Raw genomic sequence first — 13497 nt, 5'->3', positions numbered from 1 at the left:
AGCAACCTAGGACACGAATACAAGCTGTCCTGCAGCCTGATTGTGTGTCCCCTGCTGAAAATCCTCTCTCTAAGAGCTCCCATCCCAGTTCTGAGCTCCTGGACTGTCGTGAGCCAGCTCTTGCCTGCCCCCAGCCCAGCGGCACACCCCCATCACACTGGGCCCTCCTGTAGGGTTTAGCTGCATTGAGCTCCCTGAGTTCCCCAAGGATGGCTGCCTCTGTGCTACAGCACACTGCTCCCTTCGCCGGCGGTCTTCCGGGCCAAGTCCGAGCTCGGGAGCACCTCCTCTCAAGAGCCTTCACTCCCCATCCTCCCTCCTGTGGACTTCTGTGCTTTGATCTTGCCTTTCCTGATGTTGCCACACTGAACACCAACCATGTATCTGTTTCCACCTCTTTTCCCCACCAGACTATAAACTTCTTTAGGCCAGGGATTAAGTCTGTTCTCTTTTGTTTCCCTGGCACTTAACCCCTACCTGGTGTTCATTAATTGCTTGATAAATATTTGTTGGATTAATGTCTGAATGAATGAGTGAAGAGTCTTCTCTGTCTTTAATGGTTTTTAAAATAGGTTGCCACCTAAGAATCCACGAGAGTCCTTAACAAAGTTTTTTAAGTGATATGTATTTGTTAGGAGCAAAGAACAGGGACTTAGATGTGAGTTCCATGTTGTGCTCATTCATTCATTCAAAACCATGTAAATTAAGGATCACTATGTGTGTTACACACATGAATGAGGATTGTGGGGCATATGAGAGATATGAAGCATAGTCCCTGGTCTTAAGAGGCTGGTAAGTAAGGGGGGAAGATACGTACACCTGACGAGTTAATTATAGGTACAACTCAGCAAATCTATGAGTAATGTCTGAGTGAGTGGGACAGATAAGAAAAGCCCACAGAAGGCTAAGGTGGTCAAGGAGGGCTTCCCGGGAGAGGTGGGCCTGGCTGGAGCTGGCTTGGAGGATTTGATAAAGTGGAAAGGAGAGTGTAGTCAGACACCAGCATGAGCACCGGGGCCAGAGTGAAGCAAGCTCACTCAGGAGCTGCCCAGACACATCGTGGAGGGAAGTAGGAAATGAGGTTGGAATCATTGCCTTGAATTCCCGTGTTCATTTCCTTTACAACTGCTTGTCTTCCCCTCTTCTCCCAGAATGGCCTGTCCCCAATTCACATGGCGGCTCAGGGAGACCACCTTGACTGTGTCCGACTTCTATTGCAATACAAAGCGGAGATAGACGACATCACCCTAGACCACCTGACCCCGCTCCACGTGGCAGCCCACTGCGGCCATCACAGAGTAGCCAAGCTCCTTTTGGATAAAGGAGCCAAACCAAATTCCAGAGCCCTGGTGAGTGGGAGGCTATTGGAGAAGGTGCCAGAGGGGCAAAGGCTGAGGGAGGTGGGACCAAAGCTGTGTGGCTGAGCTTGGTGCGAAGGGCACCAGTGGGTGCCTGGAGGTCCCCCGAGACTCAGGGTCTGGATAGTGGCAGTGCCTGCTAGGACCCAGGAGGCAAGACAGTAACCCCCACACCTCCCTCCACATCCAGCTTGGTGTCGCCTTCTGCCCCCCCGATGACTATGGCCCCCGGTGACAGGCTGAGGTCAGGGGTGGGTTTGGGCCCTGGAGATCAGGCTAAGAGGCCGTGTCCGTAGTATGTATGAGGGTTTGGGGAGCCACTCCATCTGAGGCAGCCCAGAGCTGAGGAACAATGACTGCCTGTAGGTTGCTAGCTTTCTTTTCTGCTTTAGGGGGTGAGTGAAATGGGCTGAGCTAAGCATCTGCTGATGAGCTTAAGGTTTTCAGGTGCTGGTGAAAAGTTCTGGCCTAAAGCAAATTCCCTCCTGGGCTCCTCTGCCTCTTTCCCCAGGCCTGGCCCTCCCAGGGCAGCTTCAGGGATCTGGTGGGGCCAGAGCTCTGCCCAGAGCGTGCCCTTGACCACCATGTCCTCTCTGTCCACTCCCAGAGGGGAGAATTTAGAAGGCAGGAGAGCCTCCACTCTGACAAGGATGGCTTCCTCATTCATTCAGAGAGCTTTCAGGGAGCTTTTGCCATACGCCCGGGACTATGCCCCCAGGGACTATGCCGGGGTACTTGGGGAATTTCTCGGCTCTGGCGCTAGTGACATTCTGGGTCTGATATTCCGTGTTGTGGGGGCCTGGCTTGTGTGCGGTAGGATGTTTAGCAGCGCCCTTGACCCCCACCCTCAAGTGTTAATACCCTCTTCCTCTGGCTGTAAAAACACCAGTGTCTCCAGAATTTGCCAAATGTCTCCGGGGTAGGGTGGGACAAAATCCCGCCTCCCCTCACCTTGAGCACTACTGCCTAAGGGAATAAAGCTCACCTTGAGCACTACTGCCTAAGGGAATAAAGCACCGGAAGAACAAACAGACAGAAACAAACAACTAAAAATCCTTGTGGAGTTGACATATACAGCCCAGTTGCTATAAGGAAATCCACTTTACCAAAAATGATCTGTGGTTCCAGGGGAGACAGAACATGATTTGCTTCACCAAAGTACTCTTTATTGTCAAGCTCCCCTTAAGGAAACTTTAAACAGCAGGCTTATTTTTGTGCGTTCAAAAATACGATTGACGTTTTAAAAAAGGGTTGATAAACAACTTGTTCAGGAGCATGTGTGAGAGGTGCAGAAGGGGAGAGCCGCCTGCCTCTTGCGCGATTCGCAGTCCCCGATGATCGGGCCAGCAGCAGTCACCGGTGGGTGGCCTGGGGGCCCCTCGGGCCAGTGTTGTGAGTTCCTGCTTGTCTGTCTCCCTATGCACGGGGCTGCAGAACGGCTTCACCCCCTTGCATATCGCCTGCAAGAAGAACCACATCCGTGTCATGGAGCTGCTGCTGAAGACGGGGGCTTCCATTGACGCAGTCACTGAGGTAGGACAACTCTGCAGGTGGGCACGTGGGCTCTGCCCCCGGCCTTCTGCCGGAAGATTTCTTGGGAGTCGTGTTTTAGCTACGTGTGTGCTCAAGCCTGGGCTGCTTGAAGGGATCAAGTGGGTGACCAAGATATGAGACCCTGTGTACAGTTTCAGGGACCTTTCTGAGATCAGATGCAATTGTTTTTTTTGAGTTGTATAGCAGACAGAATCACCCTGCAGTGCCTTTTTTTTTTTTTTCCTCCAGCCATTTTCCTGGAAGCAAACCCATCTCATTTAACTCCCCTTTCTTGGAAACCCATTCTGGAGCACCTAGCAGCAAGAAAGCTTTAGATTCCTCTGCTCTCTCTTCTTTGTCGGGGCCCTTCCTGCTCCTCTCTTCTTCTCATTCCTCTGTTGTGTGTTCCAGTCTGGCTTGACACCTCTCCACGTGGCCTCCTTCATGGGGCACCTGCCCATTGTGAAGACTCTCCTCCAGCGGGGGGCATCACCCAACGTCTCCAACGTGGTAAGCCCGCAGGGAGGGGAAGGGCTCCCTCCTCAGGACCGAGACTTCGGAGAGGAGCTTAGCGAGTGGTCCTAAGATCTCCTCTCTGGGGACAGAGCTAGAGCTCTCAGAATAAGAGAGACTTCAGATTTGGGGAGAACATGTGTATCTGTGGAGCTTTTTCCGATTAAATTTGTTACACGTCTGTAAGTCCTAGGAGTTTTATGTTAGGCGGTAACCTGGGAACTGCAAGTGTTGTCTGGGAATACACTTGCAGTTTTTTAACATTCATTAGCTCTCGGGTTTACTTTCAGTTATACCTAGAACACACACACACACACACACACACACACACACACATCAGGCATCAGCACTTTTTGGACAAAAGACCAGCAAGTTACTCCAGGCTAGCACTTTGGAACCGTGCATGTGTCCTTTGGGAAAAGGAGCGTGTATTAACAATTCTGTTATTTTACAGAAAGTGGAGACCCCACTGCACATGGCAGCCAGAGCAGGGCACACAGAAGTGGCCAAGTATTTGCTCCAGAACAAAGCCAAAGTCAATGCCAAGGCCAAGGTGAGTTTTGGAGGTGGGAGGGATCCTGGAGTATAAGCAATTCAAGTGCAGTGAGGAGAAATCCATCCTATGAGCCTCCTGGCTACACTGCATATGGCACAAGGACCCCTTGTCATTCCCACGTCGGTTGAGCTAAGTGTTCAGATTCTGCTTTGCAGGGGTTCTGAGAAGACCAGACCTATGTTTCTTCTTCTTTTTAAAAAGCATGTTTTTGCATTTTGAGAGAGAGAGAGAGAGAGAGAGAGAGAAAGAGGGAGTACATGGGAGGGGCAGAGAGAGAGGAAGAGAGAATCCCCAGCAGGCTCTATACATAGAGCCCTACACAGGGTTCAATCCCACAAACCGTGAGATCATGACCTGAGCTGAAATCAAGAGTCAGACTCTCACCGGACTGAGCCCCCAGGCGCCCCTGCATCAGAGCTATGGGTTTTTTTTTTAGGATAAGGAAAGTTTAAAGAGCATGGCTGGCTTGCAGAGTTTTTTGGGCTGAAAGAGTTTCATGGTGGTTACAGTCATGGTATAAGAGAAGCAACTGTTTTTAAATGTTTATTTATTTCGTTTTGAGAGAGAGAGAGAGAGAGAGAGAGTGCACAAGAGGGAGAGGGGCAAAGGGAGAGGCAGACAGAATCTGAAGCAGGCTCCGGGCTCCCAGCTGTCAGCGCAGAGCTCAGCTCGAACTCTCGAACCATGAGTTCATGACCTGAGCCAAAGTTGGACACTTAACTGACTGAGCCACCCAGGCACCCCTAAGAAGCAACTTTTTGGAGAGTATGTTGCCAATGAAAATCAGCCAGGACTTACTTGAACTAAAAATGGATGATTCCTCCTTGTTGTAAAAGGTATTCCCAAGGAATCAGATGAGTGAAGAGTAAGAATTTCTACTGCATATGCAAGGCGATTGGCTTTGGCCAAGATGGGGCTTTCTCACCCCACAGGTGACAGGGGCTCTGTTTAGAGTTGGAACAGTGATTTGTGTTTGGGCCACATGCAGAGGCTCCCAGCTGGGCCCAAAAGCACAGAGACCTCACCTTTGAACCCCTTCAGTATCAGGGGAGGAGGAGGAATAGGGGTGGGAGAAGAAAGTCATCTTTCCCCTTCCGCCATTTAGACTTTCTCATGACTCCATTCAAACCAAAAGGCAAATATCCGCTCACACATGACTTGGGAGACAGTAAGAGCAAGCACAGCATACTGGGTGCATGTTATGTGCCAAACACCACGTAAAACATTGTCTAGGCCCCATCTGCTTGATCCTAGCCATAGCCCAAGAGTTAGATATTGTTGTTCCCATTTTACAGATGGGAAGCCTGAGTGAGCCTTTGGGCACTTCAGTAGAAATAACGACTAAGTCAAAGGTAATTGTGAGGATTCCAGGAGAGAGCATATTTGTGTCTGTAATTAAGAGACTTGATTTCAGTCCCAGCTCTTCATCTTACTAGCTGTGTGACCTTGAGAAGGTCGCTTACCTTATCTGGGCCTCACCTTCCTTCTCTGTATAGTGAGGAGTTGGATTAAGAAACCTTCCCTGTTCTCTGTTTTTACTTTGGGCTCCAGGATGACCAGACCCCACTTTACTGTGCAGCTCGCATTGGCCACACAAGCATGGTGAAGCTCCTGCTAGAAAATAACGCCAATCCCAACCTGGCCACCACCGCCGGCCACACACCCCTGCACATTGCGGCCCGAGAGGGCCACGTGGAGACGGTCCTGGCCCTCCTGGAAAAGGAAGCATCCCAGGCATGCATGACCAAGGTAAGCCTTCCTCCTCCTCTTCCCCAGAGGCCGCTGGCTGCCCAGGCCTGGGGCGTGGGCTGGGCGTTCCCTCCTGATCCTCTGCATTGCCTTGATAATGCTGAAAGCAGCCCTGAGGACCGGCACCCCCGGCCTGGCGCCATCTGTGAGCCTGCTGTGTCATCCACCATCCCCAGATAGGTGGTGAACTGTAGTTTCTCATCCACCCACCCAGCCTTCATCCCTTTACCAGGGAATGGCTGTTTGGTCTGGACAAGTCCGGTTCTGGAATACAAGAAGGGCTAACCCTCAACCCTGCTCTCAACTTGCTAGTAGCTGAATCACAGCACAAGGTGGTTTTATGCCCCGTCACGAGAGGTGCAGGTGGCAGTCAGAGGAAGGCTGCTGATTCCCCGGGGCCTTGGCCTCTTGCAAAAATCAGAAATTGCTGTTTATTTGATAGGCATCTCCGCGCCAGTTAAGGCGGGATACCTCGGGGGGAGCGGGGGGGCTGGCTTTCTCTGGGGGAGGAGAGGGACAGCTCTGATGCCCACTGGTTCTGACAGCCTGTGTTTCTCCTCAGAAAGGATTTACCCCTCTCCATGTGGCTGCTAAGTACGGGAAGGTTAGGGTGGCCGAGGTGCTGCTGGAACGGGACGCACATCCAAATGCTGCCGGAAAAGTGAGTTTGAATTTCCCTCCCTCTCTCAGCCAGAACAGAGGATAAACTTTGCTACTTGGGAATGGCCTCTCTTACCCAGGCCCATTGTGTCCCTCTTTTGAATGGGCAGCTGTCTCGGTCAAGGGGCTTTGGGAAGACTGTCTTTCTGACAAAGGCCTTGTCCTCTCAGAAAAACCTGATGGCCTCCTCTGAGCGAATGTGTTCATTGTGCAGCCCCCAGGCCCTGCAGGAACGAGGGGGGTGGCCCCGGGTCTGGCTGGTTATGCTCTCGGGTGACTTCAGGTCAAGACTGGCCTTGGAACGACTTGTAACCAGATTGTAACTCTGTAAAAGAAGTGATACAGGTCCCAAAATGGCGCCTCTTCTAGCTGAAGCGATCACTAGTAGAAAGCCAGTTGAGTGAAGGCTGTTCTCTCTGTCCATCTTGCCCCCAGCAGAATGGCTTGACCCCTCTGCACGTGGCCGTCCATCACAACCACCTGGACATCGTCAGGCTGCTGCTCCCCCGGGGTGGCTCCCCACACAGCCCTGCTTTGGTAAGCCTGTCCCCATCCAGGCCTGGGAGCCGCGGCCCCGGACCTCCTCAGAGCCCGGGGCCTCTGGAAGGCAGGCTGCCTGCCGCTCCTTCAGGAAGCGCTCTTCCAGGAGCAGCTGGAGGGTGCTCGTGTTTTGCTTTTATTTTTACCTCTGAAATCTCGCCTCGCTTACACCAATGTTGCTACTATTGGGAGACCAGGAGTGGGGTGGAAAGTGGGTAATACGTCCCAGCAACAGGTTCCCTCACAGAGGTGGGATTCGTTTTACACAACAAACGTGGTCCCCAAAGTGCTGCGTGTCAACGGAGTTTTGGCGGCTGGCGGTCACGGGTCAGCACGTCCAGGAAGCTCCAGGAGCGGTGAGCCTTGTCAGGGCCCCTCTCCATTCGGCGCTGGCGGCACAGGGCCACACCTGGAGAAATAGTCAGGGCTGAGGGCGAACCTGCCATAACGTTGAAGCAAGGGACCTATTTCAGATGGGAACAGCCACCCCCAAACGTATTTCTCTTAGGAGCTCGGGCTTTGAGATGGTGGTATGTTTTAACAAGGCACACCCAGAGAACATTACGTGGTGACCAGAAGCCCAGCGTGCCAGCCCCGGAATCTGCTCAGAGTGGCAGCTTCATGGGCTCTCGAGGGACCCGAGGGAAGGAGGCTGGCCGGGCTCACTTATGTAACATCAGACTGGGGAGGGGCGGGGGTGGAGGCAGGCAGTACAAGGTGAAGGGATCGAGCTGGAAGTGAGTCTGTCCCGTGTGGGACCAGAGGGTGCGCAGTGTTTGTGCAGGGAGGGAGCTGATGGTCACGCAGGGGTGGAGGCGGGGCAGGGCTCTGCTTCTGCTACAACAGACACGCGGGGTCCCTGCACTCAGGGAGCTCACTGATAAGGCAGCCAGGACAGTTTCTGGGAGAGCACACCCTGATGCTCAGCCATGTGGCAGGAGGCTCAGTGCTGCCACACCAGAGGGAGCCACCAGGGTGGGGTGGACTGGTGTGTGATTACAGCTGACACCTGCTGACTGCAGCAGGAACAGAGCCGCGTCCGGGAAAATCCGCGCGGGCCTTCGGCTCTTCCTCCCTCCTCAGAATGGATGCTCATCTGAATTCCCTTCCCTGGAGACACAGCGTCTCCCAGACACCTCTGTCTCCTTGGGCTCCTGTCCCCGCCGCCGTTGTAGCGAGCCCACGTCACTGTGCAGACGGAGCGTGCAGCCCCGCGAAGATGTGACTTACTCCTGCCTCTAAAAATAAAAAGCTGGACTCCCCGCCCCCTCACTCCCCTCCTTATATAAAAGAAACTGGAGCCAGGTTCATGGTATTTAAGGAGAGCCTTATCCAAGCACAAACCTTGTACAGATGGGATTTGTTTCCATGGCAAAAAATAGTTTCCCAAGTAGTCTGGCAATTTTGTAGAATTTCACATGCAAATCCCTCTGCACCCAAACCAAACCCTCCCCCTTCTCATTTTGATGCTAATGTTGTTTTAACGTTTAGGCAGATTTCCCTCCAGTGTGCATTCTTTAGGATGAGCTCATTTCCTTGGGAGAAAAAGATCTTTCAGTGGCACATACGCCTCCGCCTCTGTAACCTCTCCTCCTAGCTGCCCCTAGTCCTCGTCACCCACAGAAGGTCATTCAGCCCCCTGAGTCCTGCTTTCTGGGAAGCACAGGGGGGTAGTTTCTGTCCTGAAACCGCCAGCCGCCCTTGTACGTCACGTTTCTCACCAGGGGTCACCTGGCCTGAGCTGCCGCCAACGCACGCATGCCCTTTGCAAGGACAGGGTGCTGCGTTCGCCAGTGTGGATGCACACAGCTGTCCAGGTGACGCATACTCCTGAATAGGCCGCCCTGAGTATACTTCAGCTTGCCCTGTTACTGTCCTTTATCTACTAGGATTCCTATGAATCGTTGCTTTCCTGCTGTGACTACCCGCTATGGACCCGGCCCTGGCCGGGTGTTCAGTCAGCTCATCCCATCCGTCCTGCGGACGGCGCTGAGAAACAGATGCTCTCTGAGGCTCACCTTGCAGAGAGCGAGCTCCCGTGGGCATGTCCAAGTGCCAGGCTTCATCTAGCAACCCACACCTCTTTCTACGCTTTCTGTTGATATAACACAATTTTTTAAAATTAATATTATCATCAAAGCTTTGATCTTGTTATGGGAACACAGCCTAAAAGGGATATATTCTTATAACATATTTTTTAAAAAAGGAACACGGAAATGAATTATCTTACATAATTATTCAATTGAATTGAATCTTTTTGTTCAATTTAATTCTCTAGGTAAATTACAGCTTCTCATCTCCCCATGAAATCCACCTTCCTAATGGCTCTTTCCCTGTTCTCAATGTCAGGACACTGGAACGTTACTATATTGCCAGCCCCCATTTTTCCTCTTTCCTTTTCCTGATCAGCGATCCTGGCAGATTCAGAAATGTTGGCTTCCACAGTAAGGCAGTGGCTGGCGGGGACGTTCAGATCTCTGGGAGAGACAGGGGAACACTGGCCAAGGTGGGGAAACCGTATGTCTTAGGCCATCTGCTCCGGGACTGGCAGGCATGAGCTAGGGAGTCATGGGTCCTGCTCAGAGGTCCTCACATTTAGCCCAGAATGTGTGGAGGCCTTGCTACCTAAAGTGTGGTCCCTGGACCAGCAGCAGCAGCATCCTCTGTAAGCTTGTTAGAAATGCAGAGTTTGGGGCCTCCCAAGACCTTCGGACTCAGAGTCTACATTTTAACAAGATCCTGAGCGCTTTGTGTGCACACTGGTTTGAGAAGCGCCGTTCCAGCTGAAAGGACCTGGGATCTGGAGCCTGAAGGCCAGCTTGGGTTCTCTGTTGCTCATTTGCTAGGTGACATCAGATAAGGCCCTTGACCTCACGGAGAATTAACTTCTCTCGCCACAAAATGAGATAATAATAAAAATGCCTGCCTTGTTTGCTGTACAAGCGATAACGTGGGTGAAAGTGGTTTCTAACAGTGGTGACCAAAGTAGACTGTCAGCTGTTTGCGGCGGATATCGCTCCATCCAGCAACCGTGAGAAAAGAACCAATTAGATGTTATTATCCACTTTAAACAGCTTCAGAAAATACAAAAGGATGTCTGGAGGTCCTTGAATATCTTGCCCCCAGTCACACAGCTAGTTAAGGCGGAAAGGGGACTTGGCTCCCTGTCTTCAGGGTTGCTGGGCTCAACCCCTCTTCCACCCCCTGCTTCAGCCCACAGTCCCAGGGTGGGGGTTGACTAAATTGTTCTTACTGCAGACAGGAGCCTTTCATTGACCTACCTAGCTTTCTAGTTCTTCTGTGAGCTGCTAGCTTTTGTGGTGACAGAGCACCTCCAACATAGCACTTTGTCATGCTGGCTGTGGGTGGCGTGGCTGCCCCCTCCCAAATCAAAGGGATTTGGTTGTTTTGTTTGTTGACTTAAATCGCTCTCCTTGGTGACACCAGCTCTGCTCACTGGGTGTCCCGCAGGCCGAGGAGCTGGCTTAGCTCTCCCTCAGAGGATTTAAAGTCTAAGGCATGATATACTCCTATGGTCAACTCAGCATTCTGGTAACTGGGCTCTGGGTGGCTTCTTCTGTTTCAGAATGGCTACACCCCTCTGCACATTGCTGCCAAGCAGAACCAGATGGAGGTGGCCCGAAGCCTGCTGCAGTACGGAGGGTCAGCAAATGCAGAGTCGGTGCAAGGTGTGACACCCCTTCACCTGGCTGCCCAAGAGGGTCACACAGAGATGGTGGCTCTGCTGCTTTCGAAACAAGCCAATGGCAATCTGGGGAACAAGGTAAATGCAGCTTCTCCAGATTTGTCTGTGCTCTCGGCAATGTTTTCTTGGTGACTGCGTAGACATTCTGTCTGAATGTGGAGCACCTACTGGATCCTCAGGCACTGAGTGTGTGAGCGTGAGTGTGCACGTGCATCATGTAATCCTTACCACAGCCCTGTGTGGGTTTTAGTCTCGGTTTTATAAATGAATAAACAGATTCAGAAAGGTCACTTATTGGGGCACCTGGGTGGCTTAGTCGGTCGAGAGTCCGACTTTCGCTTAGGTCATGATCTTGCGGTTCGTGGGTTCGAGCCCCGCGTCGGGCTCTGTGCTGACTGCCAGCTCAGAGCCTGGAGCCTGTTTCAGTCTGTGACTTTCTCTCTCTCTGACCCTCCCCTGCTCGCGCTGTCTCTCTCTCTCTCTCCTAGAAATAAATAAAACATTTAAAAAAAAAAAAAAAAGAAAGGTCACTTATACCCAGGGTTGCGTGACCCTGAGCCTGACACCAAAGCCTTTTCTAGAAAGATTGACTCAAGGATCTGCAAAAGATCAACATGAAAATCCACAGTACGCTTTCCCAAATATAGGCCAGTGTCTACATTCAGGAATGCAGTAAGTAATGTGGTACTGAACATTTGTTTTCTGTGGGAGAATAGTTTTAAATGCCCGCCCGTACATTAAACTAGCAGTTCTCCATCCAGAGACTATGGGTGGGAGAATCTGGGTCCTTCCGAGATTGCAGACAGCACTTTGAGAGGATGGACACGTGAGCGTATTTCTAAGTGAAGTCCTCATAGTTTCTGTCAGCTTCTCAAAGGACCACATCACCCAAGAAAGACTAAGAATCACTTATTTTTTTTAAATCATAGTTTTATTGAAATATAATTTACCATGGGGTGCCTGGGTGGCTTAGTCGGTTAAGCGTCCGACTTTCGCGTAGGTCATGATCTCGCGGTTCGTGGGTTCGGGCCCCGCGTCGGGCTCTGTGCTGACTGCCAGCTCGGAGCCTGGAGCCTGTTTCAGTCTGTGGCTCCCTCTCTCTCTGACCCTCCCCTGCTCACGCGCTCTCTCTCTCTCTCTCCTAGAAATAAATAAAACATTGAAAAATTAAAAAAAAAAAAAAGAAATATAATTTACCTACAATAAAATTCAGCCTTTTGAACTATGCTTGAATTCAGTGGTTTTTAGTATATGTACAGAATTGAGCCACCATCACCACTGGCTAATTTCCAGAACATTCTTATCACCCCAAAAGAAGCCTCATACCTGTTAGTGGCCGCTTCCCATTTCCCCCACACATCTCAGTCTCCAGCAACCACGAATCTACGGTTTCTGAATTTGCCTCATCTGGACGTTTCATATCATGAAATCAATCCAAAGAGCCACTCCTTTAGATGATAAAGGAACAGTTTCAGAAAGGCAAGCATTTTAAGGATCAACAGATTTGTTAAAAACCCGCAGATCCACTGGTTCTTTTTTGCACTGGTTTGGACAAGTGACCCCTGGGAGGGACCTGTTAGGACAGGACCATTATAATGGAGTGAATTCTTGGTTTTCTACCTTGTGCCATTTCAAGCAGGCTCTGTGAAGAGCCATAGGGTGGTGGTGATTCTCAGTACTGGAGATGTCCTTACTCATCCACATGCCATCGCGTGGGGCAAATTACTGTGTTATCCCAAGAATCAGGCAAGGCGCCCGGAGGCTTGTGACGGATGTAGGACCTCTCCATGTCACGGTCTATACTCGCTGCTGCCACACCTGCCTGCCCGCCGGCTCAGGCCTCTACTGGGAGGGGTACTGCTCATGGGCCTCTGGGCAGCCTGCCAAAAAAACAGAGCAGGACTCCAGGAGTCCCTGGAGGGGGGACAGACCCTGCCCCCCTGCCTCTGGCTGCAGAGGAATCACAGCTCTGTGGTTCCCACACTGAGGAAAGCGTATTGAATAGGAGAGAGGGGAGAGAAGACTTTTCTGTGCACATATCAGATGACATCCCCAGCGCATGACTGTCCTGAGAAAGCTGTGCAGGGAACTCCAAGAATATGGTGCTTTTAGTCCCTGTAGGATCCTCCATCCTTCAAGAGTGCAGCACGGCTGTGAGGTGCTAGTAACAGGCTATGTTGAGATGGCACGTCATGCTTTCCAGCGTCATCTACGTTTTCTCGACTGAACCATACTTTGCCCTCAAGATATGTCAGTGATAACCCCTGTTTTCTAGATAAGGAGAGCAAGGCTCTGAAGCTCATCTCAAATTATGGAAATAGGGAATGTTATAAGTGGAGAGTTCCGTAAAGTTTCTCTAGTTCGGAGGTTAGCAAACTACGGCCCGTGGGCCAAAACCAGCCCACCACTTGTTGGTGTAAATAAAGCTTTATTGGAACATAGCCATGTCCCTTTGTTTCCATGTTGACAATAGCTGCTTTCTCACTATAACTGACAGAGTTGGGTAGTTGTGACAGAGACATAAGCCTATAAGATTGACCATCTGGCCCTTAACAGAAAACATTGTTGACCACTACTTTAGTTAAACCACCTCATTTTTTAGATAAGGATAGATAGAAACCCAGAGCTGGAAGCACTTTGTCTAAGATCACACACCTGTTGGGTGGCTGCATAGCCAGGTTGGGCTCCCAAATCTCAATGCTCTTTCACCATGGCCTGGAAATCTTTATTGGCTACAATGTGATGAACTTCTTTTTCTTTCCAGAGTGGACTCACCCCCCTCCATCTGGTAGCACAAGAAGGCCACGTTCCAGTGGCAGACGTGCTGATCAAACATGGTGTCATGGTGGACGCCACCACCCGGGTAAGGCCTACACTTAGTT

General features: G+C 51.1%; 1 protein-coding gene across 1 annotated transcript in view; it reads left to right on the top strand.

Annotated features, from left to right (window-relative positions):
- ANK1 (ankyrin 1) overlaps nt 1-13497 on the top strand; it is a 216451-nt gene that overhangs the window by 150016 nt on the left and 52938 nt on the right. Inside the window, exons 10-18 of the mRNA XM_039235584.1 lie at nt 1152-1349; nt 2793-2891; nt 3303-3401; nt 3859-3957; nt 5512-5709; nt 6272-6370; nt 6808-6906; nt 10496-10693; nt 13380-13478. Coding sequence (XP_039091515.1) covers nt 1152-1349; nt 2793-2891; nt 3303-3401; nt 3859-3957; nt 5512-5709; nt 6272-6370; nt 6808-6906; nt 10496-10693; nt 13380-13478 — 1188 coding nt within the window. The remainder of the gene's footprint in view (nt 1-1151; nt 1350-2792; nt 2892-3302; nt 3402-3858; nt 3958-5511; nt 5710-6271; nt 6371-6807; nt 6907-10495; nt 10694-13379; nt 13479-13497) is intronic.

Source organism: Hyaena hyaena, unplaced genomic scaffold (assembly GCF_003009895.1).
Source record: "Hyaena hyaena isolate Hyena2069 unplaced genomic scaffold, ASM300989v1 scaffold_100, whole genome shotgun sequence".
Taxonomy (NCBI): Eukaryota; Metazoa; Chordata; class Mammalia; order Carnivora; family Hyaenidae; genus Hyaena; species Hyaena hyaena.
The sequence above is the reverse complement of the archived record's forward strand: the minus strand, read 5'-3'. Positions and strand labels throughout refer to the sequence as shown.